Raw genomic sequence first — 17,360 nt, forward strand, 5'->3', positions numbered from 1 at the left:
TGCGTCCCGTCTGGGGCATTGGCCTGCCTGTCAGTGTCTGGGAGGAGGAACGCACAGCTCTCTGGCCACGGGCTGGAAGCGGGTGGCGAGCAGTGATGCTTTGTTTAGAGCAGTTCAGTTCAGAATTGCTTGGTGATAGCGGCAGCCCCAGGTCTGTCTGTTCAGACGAGCCTCTCTTGGGTCTTCTAGAAGCACCTCTGGCCCTCCAGCCCTGAGCCCCAGTCACATCTGCATGTGGCTCATTGACAATCTCTCCGTTACCAGCTACAGCCTGCTTGTCACCCTCTTCCTCTGTCCCTGTCAACGGAATCCCCGGGCTTCTGGCTACATGCTTCCATCCAGTTCAGCCAAGAGGATGCCACTGTCGGCATCCCCATCTCCCTGCCAGCAGCCTCCTTGGCTGGAACTTCCTGCCTCCGGCCAGCCAACAAGGCTCTCCCTCACTCAGTTTGCCAAGATGTTGCTAGGTGCCATTGAGTTCATGCTGACCCATAGCGACCACAGCAGAAAGATGGCCTACGCCATCCCGTCCTCACAGTTGTCTGAGGCCTGAGTTCAGGGTTGCGGCCACTGTGCGATCCATTTCACGGAGGGCCTCGTTGCCAAGGTCATGGGTCCTTTTCGATGTCCAACCTTGGTTCTCTTGGGGGACAAAAGTTCTCTAAGAAAGGACTCTGCAGTTGTATGAGCCCCTAATAAAATGTAAAAAAAGAAAAAGAAAGGACTCTGCTTTATAACCTACCTAATGTCCTTGAAGGGAGTCCTTGGGTGGCCCAAACGATGAAGCACAGGGACTAATTGAGCAGTGCCTTGGATTCAAGGCATGCTTCCCCAAAGCCACACCTTGACTGCCCTATGGAGAATCCCTCTACTCTGTCAGGCCGGGCTGCCATAATTCAAAATTGACTCACTTGAAAGCGGTTTGGTTTTTTCACATTCTCGAACCACAAAGTAAATACAGAGGCCTGGGGATGGGGGACGGCTGCACTGGATGGTACCATTGACTCATATCTTTGGTGTTCACCCTTCTTATTTCTTGTCATCTATTTCCAGAAAAAGTACAAGGAAGATGCAGAGAAGTGCATGTCATATTATGAGACTGTTTTGGACACTCCTGAGATGCAGCGGGTCCGGGAGAACCAAAGGAACTTCAGCCTTGTGAGTTGTCATTGACTTGAAGGCAGAGCTGCCGGTACCGAGAGCTTAGGAGAAGTACGGTGGGCACGTCCTCGGGTGTCCCAGGCCTGCAGTGGTGCCAGCGAGCAGCTGCTCCTGTGCCCCAGCGATTGTGTGCTCAATTCCCTTTGGGGCTACCTTTACCTATTACCCCCAAACCACAGCCGGGGAGACCCATCCGCCCCGCTTATTGGTGGCTTCCTACCACTGATTATGAACTGTCACCATGTTCCCTGAGTGCTAAGCCTATCCTTTTCCACATTAATGTGAGCCGAGGGATCTTTCAATATAACACTATCGATTGTAGGGTTTTTTAAAAGAAACATCTGCACAAGATTTTTATTCAACAACTTAGGTTTGGTTATCAAACCATGATGATTGTAGCAGAGACTTTTTTTTCACGTACAGGATTTTAAGATCCTTTGCATACCGGAGAACAATTAAAATATATAAATAACGTAATGTTGAAATCTTTTCTTTTAAGTTTTAATTTTTTTAAATGTTGAAATCTTTTTTTTTAATGTTGAAATCTTAACCAGACGTTTACTCTTTCTTCATAGCTCCAATACCAGTGCGACCTTAAAAACAGTAAAGGAAGAGTCACAGTTGTCCAAGACACACCAGAAATACTGCGTGTGAAAGAAAATCAAAAAAATTTCAGCTCGGTACAGTCACTGTTTCCCATTTAATGCTAACCCAATAATTCCAGTCTCCCCTTTAAAAACCTGCAAGCGTCGCTTTGATCCAGACAACTAACGTCTAACCTCCTCCGTTAATGCCCGGGCTTCTTTGTAAAGCCCTCGCCCGCGCTCTGAAGCTATCACTCCAGTGACCCCGGAAATCACAACTCACAACTGCTAACAAGGTAGCTCCTCTAGCCCTTTCTTCACCTCTTTGATCGAAGTGTAGTGACCCGTGTCGTCTGGGCTTCCTCATGCCACTGTGCTTCTTACGTTTATAACTCACTCACTGCCCAGCCTCTCCTGGCTTTGGTTTCCTGTAGGAAACGGACTGTTTGGGCTTTTCTCTTTTCTGATTTTCCTCATCCTGTATTAGCGTGGGACGTTAAAGAGCTCCCCCAAGATCTGGAAGGTGACAGGGGCCAGAGCTGCTGTCTGAGGAACCGATTCCTGCAGGAAGGTTCCAGATGCAGAGCTCGTGCGCTTGTTGGAGAACAGCCTGGTCTATTCCCAGCTGCCATGTGGCCTAGCCTCTCCCCAGGACCTGCTGCCCCCCTTCCTTCTGAGTAACTGCTGATTCTGAATGCACAGGTCTTGTATAAAGAAGACCTCTCCCCAGGAACAGCGATCGGAAAGACACCGGAGATGATGAGGGTGAAGCAGACCCAGGACCACATTAGCTCGGTAAAGACCCGGTGGGCACGCTCACAGTGGTTTCTCCCTTCCTGTCATAACTGACAGTGGTGTCTGAGCAGCATCCAAAGCCTTTGTCCTCAATAACATACCAAGTTGCCAAAATAGATGCTTGGTGTATACCCAGCATCACCTGCTGTTCAGAGCCCTGCACGGGCTGTCTCCACACGGGAGGTCTTAGACATGGAGAGGAGAAGGGATCGTAGGCAACTAGAGTCTGTTTGCAGGAACCAAGCACCTCCCCCACCATCATGATCCCAATTCTACCTCACAAATCCCGCTAGACCAAAGGATGTACACAGGTACAGATAGGAACCAGAAACACAGGGAATCCAGGACAGATGACTCCTTCGGGACCAGTGCTGAGAGTGGTGATACTGGAGGGTGGAAGGAGGGTGGGGTGGAAACGGGGAACGGATTACAAGGTTCTACATATGACCTCCTCCCTGGGGCATGGACAACAGAGAGGTGGGTAAAGGGAGACAGCGGACAGTGTAAGCCATGAAAAAATAATAACGTATAAATTATCGAGAGTCCACGAGGGAGGGGAGAACAGGGAGGGAGAGCGAAAAATGAGGAGCTGATACTTAGGGCTTAAGTGGAGAACAAATGTTTTGAGAATGATGAGGGCAACGAATGTGCCTGACACAATGGATGGATGGATGTATGGATTGTGATAAGGGTTGTATGAGTCCCCAGTAAAATGATTTAAAATAAATAAGTAGATAAAGCCATAGCAAAGGAAAACTTTTAAAAAAGTAAGAAGCCAGCAGCCATCCCTGGGGATACGTGCACGTGCACATTTCTGCCTGAAAGGGCGGGGCCCTGGTGCTGCATGGGAACTCGGCAGGCCCCTCACGGCAAGTCAGCAGTCGGAGCCAGCAGGTTCTCTGTGGGGAAGGGTGGAGGCTTTCTGCGCCCACAAAGCGCTGCGGCTCTGGGGACCTCCAGGCACAGCTCCACTCTGTCCTGGGGCCGGCCGGAGTCAGACTGGACTCTACAGCAGTGGACGGAGAGTACATCTCTGAACTGTACCGAGAGTAGGGTCAGGTGAACTGTCGGTTCTGAATACATTGGAGTATGTAGGAAATGTAAAAAGCTCTACTGCAAATGCAGGAGCCCTAGTGGTGTGGGGGTTGTGCATTGGGCTACTAACCACAAGGTTAGCGGTTCAAACCCACCAGCTGCTCCACAGGAGAAAGATGAAGCTTTCAACTCCCATAAAGAGCTGCAGTGTCAGAAACCCACAGGAGTTCTGCTGTGCATTATAGGGTCCCATGAGTTGGAAATGAATTGATGACCGTGGTTTGGTTTGTTTCTTTGGAGTGCAAGTGAGTCCCGGTGGCTCTATGAGATAAGCACTGGGCTGCTAGCCACACTGTGAGCAGTTCAAGCCCACTAGCTGCTCACAGAGGCCAGATGAGGCTGTCTGATCTGGTAGAGTTAGTCTCTGCATCCCTAGGTGGGGTCACTAGGAGTCACAATTGATTCATTGGCAGTGGGTGTTTTGTTCCATTTTGTAACACAAACCCTGGTGGCATAGTGGTTAAAGCGTTTGGCTGCTAACCTAAAGGTTGGCATTTTGAACCCCCCAGCCACTATGTGGTAGAAAGATGTGGTCATCTTTTTCCCGTAACTGCTGTTAAATTGGTCCTTCCCTATAGGACAGTATAGAATAGCCCTACAGGGCTTTCAGAAGAAGCAAACTGCCGCATCATTCTCTTGAGGAGCTGCTGTGAGGTTCGAACCACCAACCCTTTAGTTAGCAGCAGCCCAGTGCTTAACTCATTGCACCACTGGTGCTCCTTTCTATAAAGATGCTCTTATTGCCATCGAGTCAATGCTGACTCATCGCCAGACCACTATGGGTTTCTGAGACTGCCACTGTTTACAGGAGTAGAAAGCCCTGTCTTTCCCCCAAGGAGCTGCTGGTGGTTTCGAACTGCTGACCAGAAGGATCACAACCCGATGTGTAACCACTATACCACTGGGATGCCATCTGTAAAGACGATAGCCTTGGAAATCTTATGGGGACATTCTGCCCTGTCCCAGTGTCACTCAGAGTTGGGCACGGGCTTTGTTTTGTGTTGTCTTGGTTAGACAAGTGTGGGTCCCCCCGACCGCCGTGCCTGCTCCCAAAGAGAGATGAGGGAGTCAAGGAACCCTTGCTCTCTGAATTGTCCGCCCCAGCCTCAGGATGAGAATGTGGCCCATTGGCAGACGATGATTTTACACTTGGCAGAATCATTAGGGAAAGGACAGTGGGGATTGTTGCACGTGATGAAGGTGATTGTGTCGCTGGGCTGTGTGTGAACATGGTTGACTTGGCAGGAGTGTTATCACATCTATGCTTCGTATACACACATAGTAACACCTGGGAGGGGGCTACTCAGTAGATTCATAGATATGTTAGGAAGCATACCTATCTCAGGAGTGTTAATGCCTTTGAACACAACCACGTGGGAAGTTCTAACGCCTTTGATCTCCCAATGTTCTGTTGCAGGTGAAGTATAAGGAAGCGATTGGACAGGGAACTCCGATTCCTGACCTGCCTGAAGTGAAACGCGTCAAGGAAACCCAGAAGCACATCAGCTCGGTAGTGGCCTGCCCTTCAACTTGTTTTTGTGTGACCCCCCTCCCCAGCTGCCAATGCTACTAGTGTCTTCTTCCTCCGACCAAGGGTTGTCCGTGCCGTGGAGATGTTGGGGATCCCTGCTGGCACTGACACCCGCCTGGAGCTGCTAACCACAAGGCTGGCAGTTCAAGACCCACTTAGTTGCTCCATAGGAAAAGATGAGGCTTTTTGGTCCTACAAGAGTCCCCCCCCCCCCCAGTGTCATAGTGGCGACTCGTTTGGCTGTGATCTGCAAAGTCAGCAGTTTGAAACCAGCAGCTGGTCCTTGAGAGAAAGATGAGGCTTCTACTGTTTCAGAGACATACAGGGCCTGTCCGATAGGGTCGGGCTGAGTCAGAATCAACTCAATGGCAGGGAGTTTTGGTTTTGTTTTTTTCTGGCCCTGTAAAGATTTATGGCCTCAGAAACCCTAGAGAGCAGCTCTACCTTGCTCTCTGTAAGATTCCTATGAATCAGAATCGGGGTCACGGCAGTTGGTGTGTTGTCGTTTAAGGCTGTTGTGTGCCTGGTAACATAGCCCTTGAGCGCTTGCCTGCTAATGAGGTGGCTGGAGGTTGGAAGCCATCAGTCAGTGGCTCCACTAGAAAAAGCTGTAGCAGTCTACTGTAAAGACTGACAGCCATGGAAACCCTGTGGGCCCTTCTTCTCTGTCCTGTCGACCCTCTGTGAGTCAGAGTTGAGGCTGGCAGTGGGTTAGTGACGCTGCTCTCTGTCCTGAAGGGGCACCGCAGGTGGCAAGAGTAGACAAGAAGTTGGTGAAGGCTGCAGCCGTCTCCATTGTCTTACAAGATTTCTGCCCTGTTTGTTTTTTCCCCCTTCTGCTCAGCGAGCTCTTGTGGTTCAGTGGTTAAGTGCTTGGATGCTGGTGAAAGTTGCTGGTTTGAATGCACCCATGGCTCTCAGGGAAAACTATTATAACTTTCTTCAAGAAAGAAAGCCACCCCAGGCCACCGAGTGGGCCTCAAGCCCACTGCCACTGAGTTGATTCTGCTTATAAAATCTTTGCAGTCTTATTTCTCCCACAGAGGGGCTGGTGGCTTTGAACCTCTGACCTTGTGGTTAACATAAAAGAGTACAGATTTGAAAACCTACGGGGCAGTTCTACTCTGCCCTATCGGGTGGGTATGAGCTAGGCGAGACTACAGTAATGGATATGGGGTTGTCATTGTGGTGGACACCTGGGTGATGTCTCTGGGTGATGCCAACGATTAACATGCTTGGCTGCTAACTGAAAGTTCAAGGCCACTGGAAGTGCCTTGAAAAAAGGGGGCTGATAATTTTTAGGGCGGAAAAAATCAGTCCTTGAAAATCAGTCAATGGAGCACATTTCCCCTCTGACAGGCAGGAGATGCCATTAGTCAGAGCCCCTCCACAGAGGAGGATGGCGAGCATGCTCTCATGCGCTCACTTAGTAACCTATAGGGAACCGTTTCACAGGGCTTTAAGCACTGACTTGCTTGTGAACGTACCCCTAGAGTAGGAAGCAAACACATATAAAGCCCTGCTTACCTTGCTTACGGGCTATTCTGTCCATGTGAGGCACTGTGAATTTGAAAACAGGCGCAGATTCCAGAGGAAGATGCTCTGGGGCTGGGAGAGAGTCCCTGGAAGCAGAGTCCCTGATGTGGTGGCACATGTAAAGTCGCTCACTGTAGGTTAGTAGGAAAGCCGAAGTAAGCCGTGCTTACCATGCTTGTTGGGAAATCTAAAAACAACAGCAATTGCTTATTCTCTTCTCTCTCCCTCTTATAAATGCAGTACATATTTAAGGTACTGGTTATCCTCGGCCAACAAAATATATTACATCTTCAGCCCTCTTTTTTTAATGAAGTTTTCATTATGAATTAGGTGAGGGCAGCCTATTCTTTAACAAGAAATTAGGGCACAGGAGTACGCAGGGGGTGGGGTGGGTAGACCCCTATCTGAAATATCTGAAATATCAGGGTAACGAACATATCTGATGAACTGCGTTTGCCCCGCCCTCTTCCCTGTCCATAAGCAGATTGTAAACAGTATGAAGTTTAGGGTGTGCTGGTGACCAGTAAAGGGCAAGGAGCTTGCTCTGAGAGATCCCCCTGAGCACTGGGTGATCAAATCCACCTGTGAATCCAAACAGAAGATACTTGGTACTGCTCTTGCTGGTCTTTCATTCAGAGAGCATTCATTGCCCCTTCCTGATTATACCCTGACTCTTGTGAGGGACAAATTCTACTTAGAGTTTGATAACCACTGAAACAAGAAAGCAGGCGGCCCAGGGCACCTTCGCGGCATTTGGGTCCCTCCTACCTTTTCCAATTTTTGCTGCTGTTTTGTTAGCCATGTTCATTTCTGCTGTCTTGCTGGGGTTGGGAAGAGGGGAGACCGGACTAAAGAAATACATCTTTGCTACCAGGATGGTAGGGTATGAGAGATTCCCAGCATTGATTTCCCAGCAAAACAATGATATTGCCACTATTTAATTGTCATTTAATTTAGAAATTCACCTGTGACAGAAACCCCTGGTGTTTTGTGTGTGTGTGTGTGACCGACCTTCTCTCCATTCACTGACACAGCACAGAGTTCATTCATCTTAAAAGAATGAAGACTAGACCTTGTTGTGAACATTAATAAGAGAACTCTTTCTCGTCCTAAAGGAGACAAGGAAGAGACAAGAGGCTTAAAAAGTGAAGATCCTTTATACTTTTCACTGAAATGTATAGTCGGATCTGTTTTAGGGTCCAAACGAAGCCCCAATCTCAAGTATAACTCGGGGAGACCATTTATTACATCTTAAAAGGGACTAAGATGACAGAGACAGACATCATCCAGACGAGGGAGGCCATTCACACACAGGCAAAATGGTACCCAAGGAGTCACAGTCTGGACGCTGGTGAAGGCAGGCATGGGACAAAGGACACTGTCAGCAATGCATGATTGGTGGCAGATGACCGCATCCCCATTACGAGCGCGACCACAGCAATAAGAACAGGACCGTGATTGGGACACGTGCATGGTAGTAGAAGTGCTTACAAGATGGGTCTAAGACCTTCCCTGCCCATCAAGGCAGTCAGGATGAGGCTGATAGGGAATCACTCATGACTGTGACTTCCTGGACGGTCCCCATGGGACGGTCTCCATCAGGGAAAGACCTACACCCGCCCCTAAGACAGCCAGCCCCTGGGCTTGCTGGAGAGACAGGAAAGCAATCTACTTTCTAAGGCACTATGCCTGAAGGCAAGGTTACTGCTATCCTTGGTTAGTAGATCAGAAAGAATTCAATGGAGGCTTCATGGATGCGTGGACTCTGTACTGTCACGTCATCCAGCGCCTTTGACAAACCGGGCTGCTTAGAACTGAAGCGCCAACAAAGTGTTACGAAAGGGTTTTTCACACTGTTAATTCATTATCACCACTCAGTGCAGTTTAAGGATGTACTTGACTATAGAAAATGCATCATTTGGTGCCTCATGTTCAAGGTAGTACGATTTTTCAAAACAGAACGTTTGTAGAATGTGATATTTGAAAGTGTGAGTCCTTTTATGGTACAGATGACTTTCTGCCGAACAGCTCAGATGTATCAGGAATCCAAAGAAACCATGGTCATTTACCTCTTTTGGGGTGTTCTAATTATCTTCCACAGGTTATGTACAAAGAAAACTTGGGAACAGGCATTCCAACCCCTGTCACTCCAGAGATTGAAAGAGTCAGACGCAATCAAGAGAACTTTAGCTCGGTATTTACAAATTCATCCAATAAGAAACTGTGTACCATTAAAAACAACATGTTTTAATTACCAGAATAACCCATCATCCTTTTACAAAAAGTAACATCCTAACATCGATTCTCTGTGTGCTTATAACTGTGCGTTATTACCTACCTGACCCAAACCATCTGGATTTTTACAAAACGACTCACTTTTCCGATGACACCTTAACGTCTTCTGCAACTGACGAGTGTGAGTACTGAGCTCTCAAGGCCTGTAAACAGAATTAACCCGAGCTTCTTCACCGTTATTCTTATATCCTGTAACTCAGTGCTGTTGGCTGGACTTTTTAATTTCCAGACTTAGCATCGTAAAGACATCTCTAAAAGTGTGAAGTAAATGCATTATCCTTACTAAAAAAAAAAAAAATAGAAAACTCTCCTTCCCCTACCCCTAAATTCCTTTCTTCCTTCATTTTGTGCGTTTTGAGTGTTTTCTGGGTACTCTCTTGTATCTCACAGGTCTTGTACAAAGAAAATTTGGGGAAAGGAACCCCAACACCTATCACTCCAGAGATGGAGCGAGTCAAGCGCAATCAAGAGAACTTTAGCTCGGTATTTCTTAAGGGGCAAACATTCCGATTTAAAATAATACGTTTAACCCACCACCAATAGAAGATTCCTCTCCTATAAAATTACTAAATTTGTATAATGAAAATAATGATACCAAATATGACTTCCCTTTTCAACTCTAATTACCTCTTCACTTTAGTGCTGGTGTGAATTTGTAACTGATTTTCCTAAAACATAGGTATTTATCGCCTCCCTTAAAAACCTGTAACAATCAGCTGCCCTTCCTCCAAGCACCCTTCAATAACAGTAGGTGTTTTTAACGGGTGTGCCCACACTCAAAGTGAAGCCTAACATCCTTCAGAAGGAGAACGTTTATTGAAATTTTATTTGTATTTATTGTTGCTGTGTTTGACATATTCTTTGCAACTTTTCTGGGAAAAAATGTGCTTTTTAAACATTTTCATTTGAGAGATGACATAGCAGGAAGGCGAATTTACTGGTCGCAGCAATGTTTTTGTACATCATGTAACATATAATTGACCTTGTGGGGTGGGGGGAGAATATTTGCAGGACTATTGTAAAGCTAATGTTTATTTAGGTTTAATCTTTATTAGTAACACTTGTAACTATTTATTGCATACCCCCAAATGACTCTTAAAGTTTTTTTTCTCTAATTTAGTGTTACCAACCAACATGATAAACTTGAATTCTAGTTCTGTCTTTGAAAGAAGGTCTGTGCAGCCACTTCTTAATTTATCAACATAGTTTCCAAAAACCAGGTCATTATATGAAAATCACCTTTAAAAAAAAATCACCTGTTACAAAAATAGCAGTGACCACATCAGATCAAAAAAAGGAGGCTGTATGGATTGTAATAAGCATTGTAAGAGCCCGCAATAAAATGATAAAAAAATAAAGGAAAAAAGGAGGATGATTACATCATTACATAAGTGCCAGATCACTGAGCATCATGGCCCAGCTGACAGATAGCCTTAACCATCACCATCAGGGGACTCGTGCGTGACACAGCATCCCTGACTGCCAGATGTACCTCTTCGTGTGCAAAATAACTGAATGGTCCATTTAAAAAATCATTCATTGGGGGCTCGTACAGCTGTTATCACAGTCCATCCATCTATTGTGTCAAGCACAGTTGTACATTTGTTGCCATCATCACTTTCAAAACATTTTCTTTCTACAACAACCCTTGGTATCAGCTCCTTATTTTTTCCCCTCCCTCTCCCACCCTCCTTTGTACATCAACCTTTGATAATTTATAAATTGTTATTTTTTCATGTCTTACACTGACCGATGTCTCCCTTCACCCACTCTCCTGTGGTCTACCTCCCTGGGAGGGGGTTATATGTAGATCATTGTGATCGGTTCTCCCTTTCTCCTCCCACCTTCCCCTTAACGTGTTCCATTTTTTGCTATTGACATAAATTTGAAATGTCAAATTAGATAACTGATAAATGAGACGCAAATGTATCAGTCAGTCTGCCCCTGCCTACAGTCTGGCAGCTGTGTTTGTAAATATTAGGGCCACACATGTTGTGGTCTATAGTCACTGTTTCTTTAAATAATTTTAAAGAAATTTTACTTATTTGGTTGCTTAATAGCAGCAAAAATACTTCTAGAGGCTTTTTGAAAAGTTACGTCTAGCTGAAAAGATGGCCCCAAGACTGATTTGATTGTTGGTTTTGTGCACACAGATATTGTACAAAGAGAACTTGAGCAAGGGGACCCCCTTACCGGTCACTCCTGAGATGGAGCGGGTCAAACGCAATCAAGAAAACTTTAGCTCGGTATTTGGGGAAAAGTTCCCTTTAACTCCTGTGTTTAAAAATAATAACAACAACAATAATAGCGTCTGTAAAGTAAAACTTTTCACCATTAGTCTTTTCAAAATAATCAAGTTAACAGATTCCTTAAAAAAAAATCTCACTCTCTGAATCCATCCTTTTTTAAAGACTCACCTTGTGATTCTAACAGCCTCTACTTCCTACCACAGTTCCTTAAAACGCCGGTTCGGTTCATCGGTACCTTTCCTCCTCTTTCACCTTTTATGTTCTGCTGGGGTTTGTGAAGTGAATTGATTTCAAAACAACAACGACTGCAGTTTTATTGGAACTCGTTTATTTGGTGTTTCTAAGTCAGCCAGCATTGGGAGGAGAGAGAAATGACTTGAGGGCCCTTGCAGACGTGGTGGCTCTGCCAGGGAACAAGCGCCCCCCAGACCCTGTCTGCAGAAGCACCAGGGAGAAGGAAGCTGTCCAGTACGGAAACCAGAGCCGTCACCCTTTGAGGCGTGTGCTAAGCAAGTCACTTCTTCAACAGAAAGCTGGCTCTTCCGAATCTTGAAACACCCAGCTGCCCAATAGTTTATATTCAATGTTATTGTCTCTTTTTACTCATATGGTTGTTGCTGAAAAATAGCAAAAATAAGTCTGTGAAAACTTCTATATGAAGATTTTTTACATTGATTTATTCCTAAAATGGAGAAGTATCTGTAATAAAATTTAGCTGTTTTTTTTTTGTTGGGGTGGGGGGGGCGCAGGGGAATTTACTAGAAAGGGTAGTCACAATTGAAGTATTTTCTAAAAGATCCTGTCACCTAATTAGATCAGTAACTTTGTTTGGCCCTGCTGCCTTCTTGTGCTCTTTTCCTGTGTCTGTAACGATGATTGACTAACCACCTTTCAGTTGTGTGACCATGCCAACGTAAGTTCTTAATGTGTCTTTCTCGGGTGTGTTGTCTCCTGATTCCCATGTGTGAGTGTTTTAGAATAGTGTGACTATTTCTTCTTTTGAAAGGCGTACGCTTCCAAACTGTGTTGTTGTTGTTGTTGTCAGGAGCCACCAGTTGGCTCTGAGCCACCGCAATTCTCTGCTCAAAGAAGGAAACCCTGCGCCCTTCCGCTCAGCATCCCTAGTCTCCCGTTAGCTGCAGCCACTGCGGCAAGACATCTCCTTGAGGGCAGTCCTCTTATCCTTACCCTCGCCTTTATCAAGCCTGATGCCCTTCCCAGAGGCTGGTCCCTCCTGATACACATGCCCAATTGTGTGAGGCCAAGTCTCATCCTCCTTGCTTCTATGGGACATGCTGGTTGTATTCCTTCCAAGATTTGTTCATTCCCCCAGCAGTCCATGGTACATTCAATGTTCTTCACTCACACCAGAATTCGAAGGCATGTTTTTCTTTGATTTTCCTTATTCATTGTCCATCTTTCACATGCATGTTGGGTGATTGAAAATACCATGGCTTGGGTCAGGCACACGTTCTTCAAAATGAAACCTTATTTTTTAGCACTTTAAAGAGATTTTTTTTACAAAGATTAAAAAAGGACTGCTTCCCCATATTTTCTTCGATATCATAGTGTGAATATCGTTGTTTGTACTTATTTATAGACTTGAATAATCCGGATGGTTTTTTGGATGACTTTTTAAGTGACTATTTGTGTTTATTTTTACACAAGTTTTAGTTAAGCCAAGTTGTGCAATCGTGCAGAGAACCAGTTTTGATTCTGCAAAAAAAATAAATAGTGTTGCTTATTAAAACACTGACTTTTAGAACTGACCCTTTCCACCACTTACTTGAATTTATTCCACAAAGACCAATTTTTCCAGGTGGTATAGATTGAGCCTGGGCTTTCAAATATCAGTTAGACTGTAAAATAAACATTCTACATAAGAAAAATAAATATTTACACATCTGTTTAAGAAGCAGTTAATCGATTGAACACTAGGCATTTTAGTGCTTTGCTAAAATGACCTGTAGCATTTTTTTTTCTCTCAGTCCTGAGCTGGGAAATAAACATTTATCTATCAGGTAGAGACTGAAGCTGAGTATCAAATGCCCAGGCACTCCAGTGAGGAGAGATGGGGCTTGTTCTCATGGGGACCTTTCCCTGCAAAGAGAGGCTGCCGTGGTGAATGGGTCTTTCCTGTCTGGGGTCTGGTCCACCAGGTGCCCCAGGTAGCCGAGAGGGCTGACCTGACTGCTCTTGTTTGCTTCCGATGCTTTCTTGTGTCATACAGGTTTTGTATAAGGAAAACCTCGGGCAAGGGATCCCGATTCCCATCACCCCAGAGATGGAGAGAGTCAAGCACAATCAAGAAAACTTTAGTTCGGTATTTAAAACAAACATTTTTAAATCTTTTTAACTTAAAAACATATTTTTAGATTAATGGCTACATATTTTAAATCTAATCCATTTATCTAAATTAAAAATTGACACCAGGCTTGTTCCCAACTTAATGCCGTCATTTCCTATGACTCAATTACCCTATTTTGGTTAAATATTAACATGGTCGTTTAACTTTTTTTAAAAAAGTATTTATTATGATACCTCAGTTTTTAAAAAACATAACATTCACAGGGATCCTGCTTTGGCCAGTGTGATATAAATGTGAAGCTTACCCAACTGTGGCCTGCACAGGCCAGACTGTCGGCGCTGTTTCCTGCACTAACCGTCTCTGTCTCTACGGGTATTTGTACAAAGCCTTTGGAGTTTCTGTCGTAGCCTCTTGAGGTTGCTCTCCATTTGCCTTAAAAGTAATTCTTCCTAATATGTTCACCCAAGCTGAAAGTCAAACACTTTGACTTCTGAAAGTCAACAAAAGAAGACGTGTGGGTATGTTTTGAACTTTGTTTCCAAAAGTTCATAGGAAAATTCCATTCTCTTTTACTTCCATTTTTCCATGAATTTTTTGAAGCCCCCTCCTATCTTCATAATAGACAATGTGTATAAACCTCAAATACCCTGACTGTGGGTTATTAATAGCATTGGTTTGGTCTCTCCCGACCTCTTTGAGCCCCCCGCTGGCCCCCGGCCCCCGTAACCCACTGGAGAAGACTAACGGTCCTCTTTTACAACCATCCTCATTTGCTGGGTGCTGCAGAGGTCATTACAAACAATAACAATTGTTTTTCGTGTTTCTTCCTTTTTGCTCTTTCCTGTGTTCCCTTGCTTTAAGGCTCCTACAGGTTGGGTCTTAAAGGTTCTGGTTCCCTTCCTCTACCTACTTTGCTTCCTCCGCACCTCCCCTAGAGAGTGTGTGTGTGTGGGGGGGGGGGGATTGACTGCTCTTTGTTCTGGGTGTTCTCATTCCACAGGTGCTCTACAAAGAAAACCTGGGGACAGGAATCCCCATCCCCCTCACCCCTGAGATGCAGCGCGTCAAACACAATCAAGAAAACCTTAGCTCGGTATTTCTGGAAAGAAAAGGGCGAAGAGAGATGCCACTTAACCTCAGACTTACCTCTGTTCTTAACATTTCTTCTCCTTGTTTAAAATCCACTTCCCACCCTCTGCTTTTCCTATAGCCCCCTTAGTAAAAGGATACACGGCCTCGCTTCTGCGATCCTGCTGAGGAGTCTGATGGTTATTTGGGGGCGTCCAGATCTTTATTTCCATCTGACACTATTAATCCCTTCCAAAAGTAACAAGTCTGTGTGCTTAGGTAGCAGCAAAACCAGTTCCTAACAATTGCAAGCCCCCCTGGAATGGGGTAGAAGGCTGTGCGCTCCTAGAAATGAAAAAATAAATGATGTCCGAAATCCCAGACTGCCCCCAACCCCATGGCTGCCGGAGGCCCTTGCTGCTCTCAGGGCTGCCGTTCCCCATCCTCCCGGCTCCATTAGAGGAGTCTAGGAGTATGTGGCGTCTTGTCCGCAGATAACTCCTGGCTCCTTGGTATACGGTACCGTTTTGTAATAAGCAAGTTGAACTCACACTCAAAACGTTCCAACCAATGCGATTGTCATTTACGGCTGTTTCTCTCTGCGTGCTTTCTCACCCCACAGGTGTTATACAAGGAAAACATGGGCAAGGGCACCCCTTTACCCACCACCCCAGAGATGGAGAGAGTCAGACACAATCAAGAAAACATTAGCTCGGTACTTTGGCAAGAAAAGAATGAACAAACAAAAAACTACTTCCGTAATGGGTTTTAGATAATCCATATTAATCCTTCTTTTGAAAGACACCTTGAACTTTGTGAATGTCTTTACCACGTTGATCCTTCTTTCCCAGAGGGCTACTCCCAGCCTTGACGCTCCAATAACCAGTGGCTTTAATCCACAGTTCGGATACTGTTCTGATAACCAGACGTAACAGAGTGTCCTGCAAGATAGCCTTTTGCTCAGCTCTCTCCAAACTTACTCTCTACCCAAGGTCTCTTTGTTGTCCATGCTGGTGAAATTTGCAGGGGTGTGTGGGGAGGTGGGGGCGGAGAGGGGGAGGGAGGGTGCATTGTGGGCGTAACCATGTTCTTTCTAGAACATGATAGTGGAGATTTCATTGTATCTTTTGCATCTCTGACTTTAGATTCTCTGTCACACAATCAGATTTTAGACCAAGAGGCCTTGGGAAAAATAACCCCCCGTCCTCCTCATCAAAGAGACTGACATAAATTAAAGCTCTGTAGTGGTTTCAAGATAGTGACATAAATTAAAATCCTGCGGTGGTTTTGGCACTTGAATGTCAATTTTGTTAAAAATGACACTGTTAACTCTCTTGTGTTTTACCGGTTTTAGGCTTGCTGGTCTTTTATAATGACCCGTAACTGGAAACGGCAGTAAACCCTGCTGTGCTCTGTGATACCCTAGGTGTTTAAAAGGCCTGTCATAGGGTTTGTTAGGCTTGGGTAACGGAGCCCTGGGTGGTCAGCACTCCCTCAGTTAACTGAAAGGACGATGATTAGAGAACCCCCACCCCCACCCACAGCCCGTTTGCAGGAGAAAGATGTGTAGTCTCCTTTGGTGGCGATTACAGCCTTAGAAACCCCATGGGCAGTTGTTCGGGGTCGCTATGGGTAGGAACTGACTCAGTATTGATGGGGTGGGGTGGGATGGGCTTGGGGGGCTTGTAGGGACGACTACAGCTTGCGTAGTGGCCCTCCATATTCACAGTCTCGTTTCTCCCATGCCTGAGTGCGGTCCTTCTGCAGGATCCCCTGGAGCAGTGGTCCTCGACCTCCCTCGTGCTGCAGCCCTTTCATACAGGTCCTCAGGGGGTGGTGAACCCCCAACCAGGAGATTATTTTCGTTGCTACTTTATCACTGTCATTTTGCTACTGTTATGAATCAGGTGACCCTGTGAAAGAGTCGTTTGACTCCCAGAGGGGTCGCGAGGCACAGGTTGAGAACCGCTGACCTGGAGTGTTACATTTGACTGCTGGGTCTTGCCCCCAGATTTATTCATTAACAGACCTGGCAAGTCCAGTAAGCTCTCAGTGACACTGACCTTGCAGTGTGAGACCACACTTGGGAACCATACTGAACAGAATTCTTCTTGAGTGTCATTTCCCAAACGTTCAGGGTTCCCCAAATGGTACGGGAGACATAGAGGTTGGGGACTTTTCATGTTGTGTTACTGTGAGAGATAGAAGAACTTCTCCAAACATCTCTTCCTCCTTGGCATGCTTCCTAGGAGCTGTCATGGCGTAGTGGGTTGTGCTTTGAACTGCTAACCACGTCGGCAACTTGAACCCACCAGTCACTCCCAGGGAGAAAGACGAGGCTGTTGGCTCCAGTAAAGACTTATAGCAGCGGTTCTCAACCTTTGGGTCGAGACCCCTTTGAGGGTCAAACGACCCTTTCACAGGTGTCGCCCGATTCATCACAGTAGCAAAATGACAGTGATGAAGTAGCAACAAAAATAATGTTATGTTGGGGGGGTCCCCACCACATGAGGAACTGTATGAAAGGGTCGCGGCATGAGGAAGATTGAGAACCACTGCTTTAAAGTCTCAGAAACCCTAAGGGACAGTTTTCCTCGGCCCTGTGGGATTGCTCTGGGGCAGGATAGACGAGCCCTCATCTTTCCCCCGAGGGGTGACTGGTGGTTTCAAACTTCTGACCTTGCAGCTAGCAGTCCAACAGGGAACCCTGATACCACCAGGGCTCCTCGCCAGGAAAG

At 45.9% G+C, this 17,360-nt stretch overlaps 1 protein-coding gene across 1 annotated transcript in view; it reads left to right on the top strand.

Moving 5' to 3' along the window:
* The window catches only part of NEB (nebulin), a 236,896-nt gene that overhangs the window by 210,890 nt on the left and 8,646 nt on the right, over nt 1-17,360 (top strand). The window contains exons 132-138 of the mRNA XM_075529049.1: nt 1,054-1,158; nt 1,737-1,841; nt 2,448-2,540; nt 5,053-5,145; nt 8,804-8,896; nt 9,388-9,480; nt 15,245-15,337. Coding sequence (XP_075385164.1) covers nt 1,054-1,158; nt 1,737-1,841; nt 2,448-2,540; nt 5,053-5,145; nt 8,804-8,896; nt 9,388-9,480; nt 15,245-15,337 — 675 coding nt within the window. The remainder of the gene's footprint in view (nt 1-1,053; nt 1,159-1,736; nt 1,842-2,447; nt 2,541-5,052; nt 5,146-8,803; nt 8,897-9,387; nt 9,481-15,244; nt 15,338-17,360) is intronic.

Source organism: Tenrec ecaudatus, chromosome 13 (assembly GCF_050624435.1).
Source record: "Tenrec ecaudatus isolate mTenEca1 chromosome 13, mTenEca1.hap1, whole genome shotgun sequence".
Classification (NCBI taxonomy): Eukaryota; Metazoa; Chordata; class Mammalia; order Afrosoricida; family Tenrecidae; genus Tenrec; species Tenrec ecaudatus.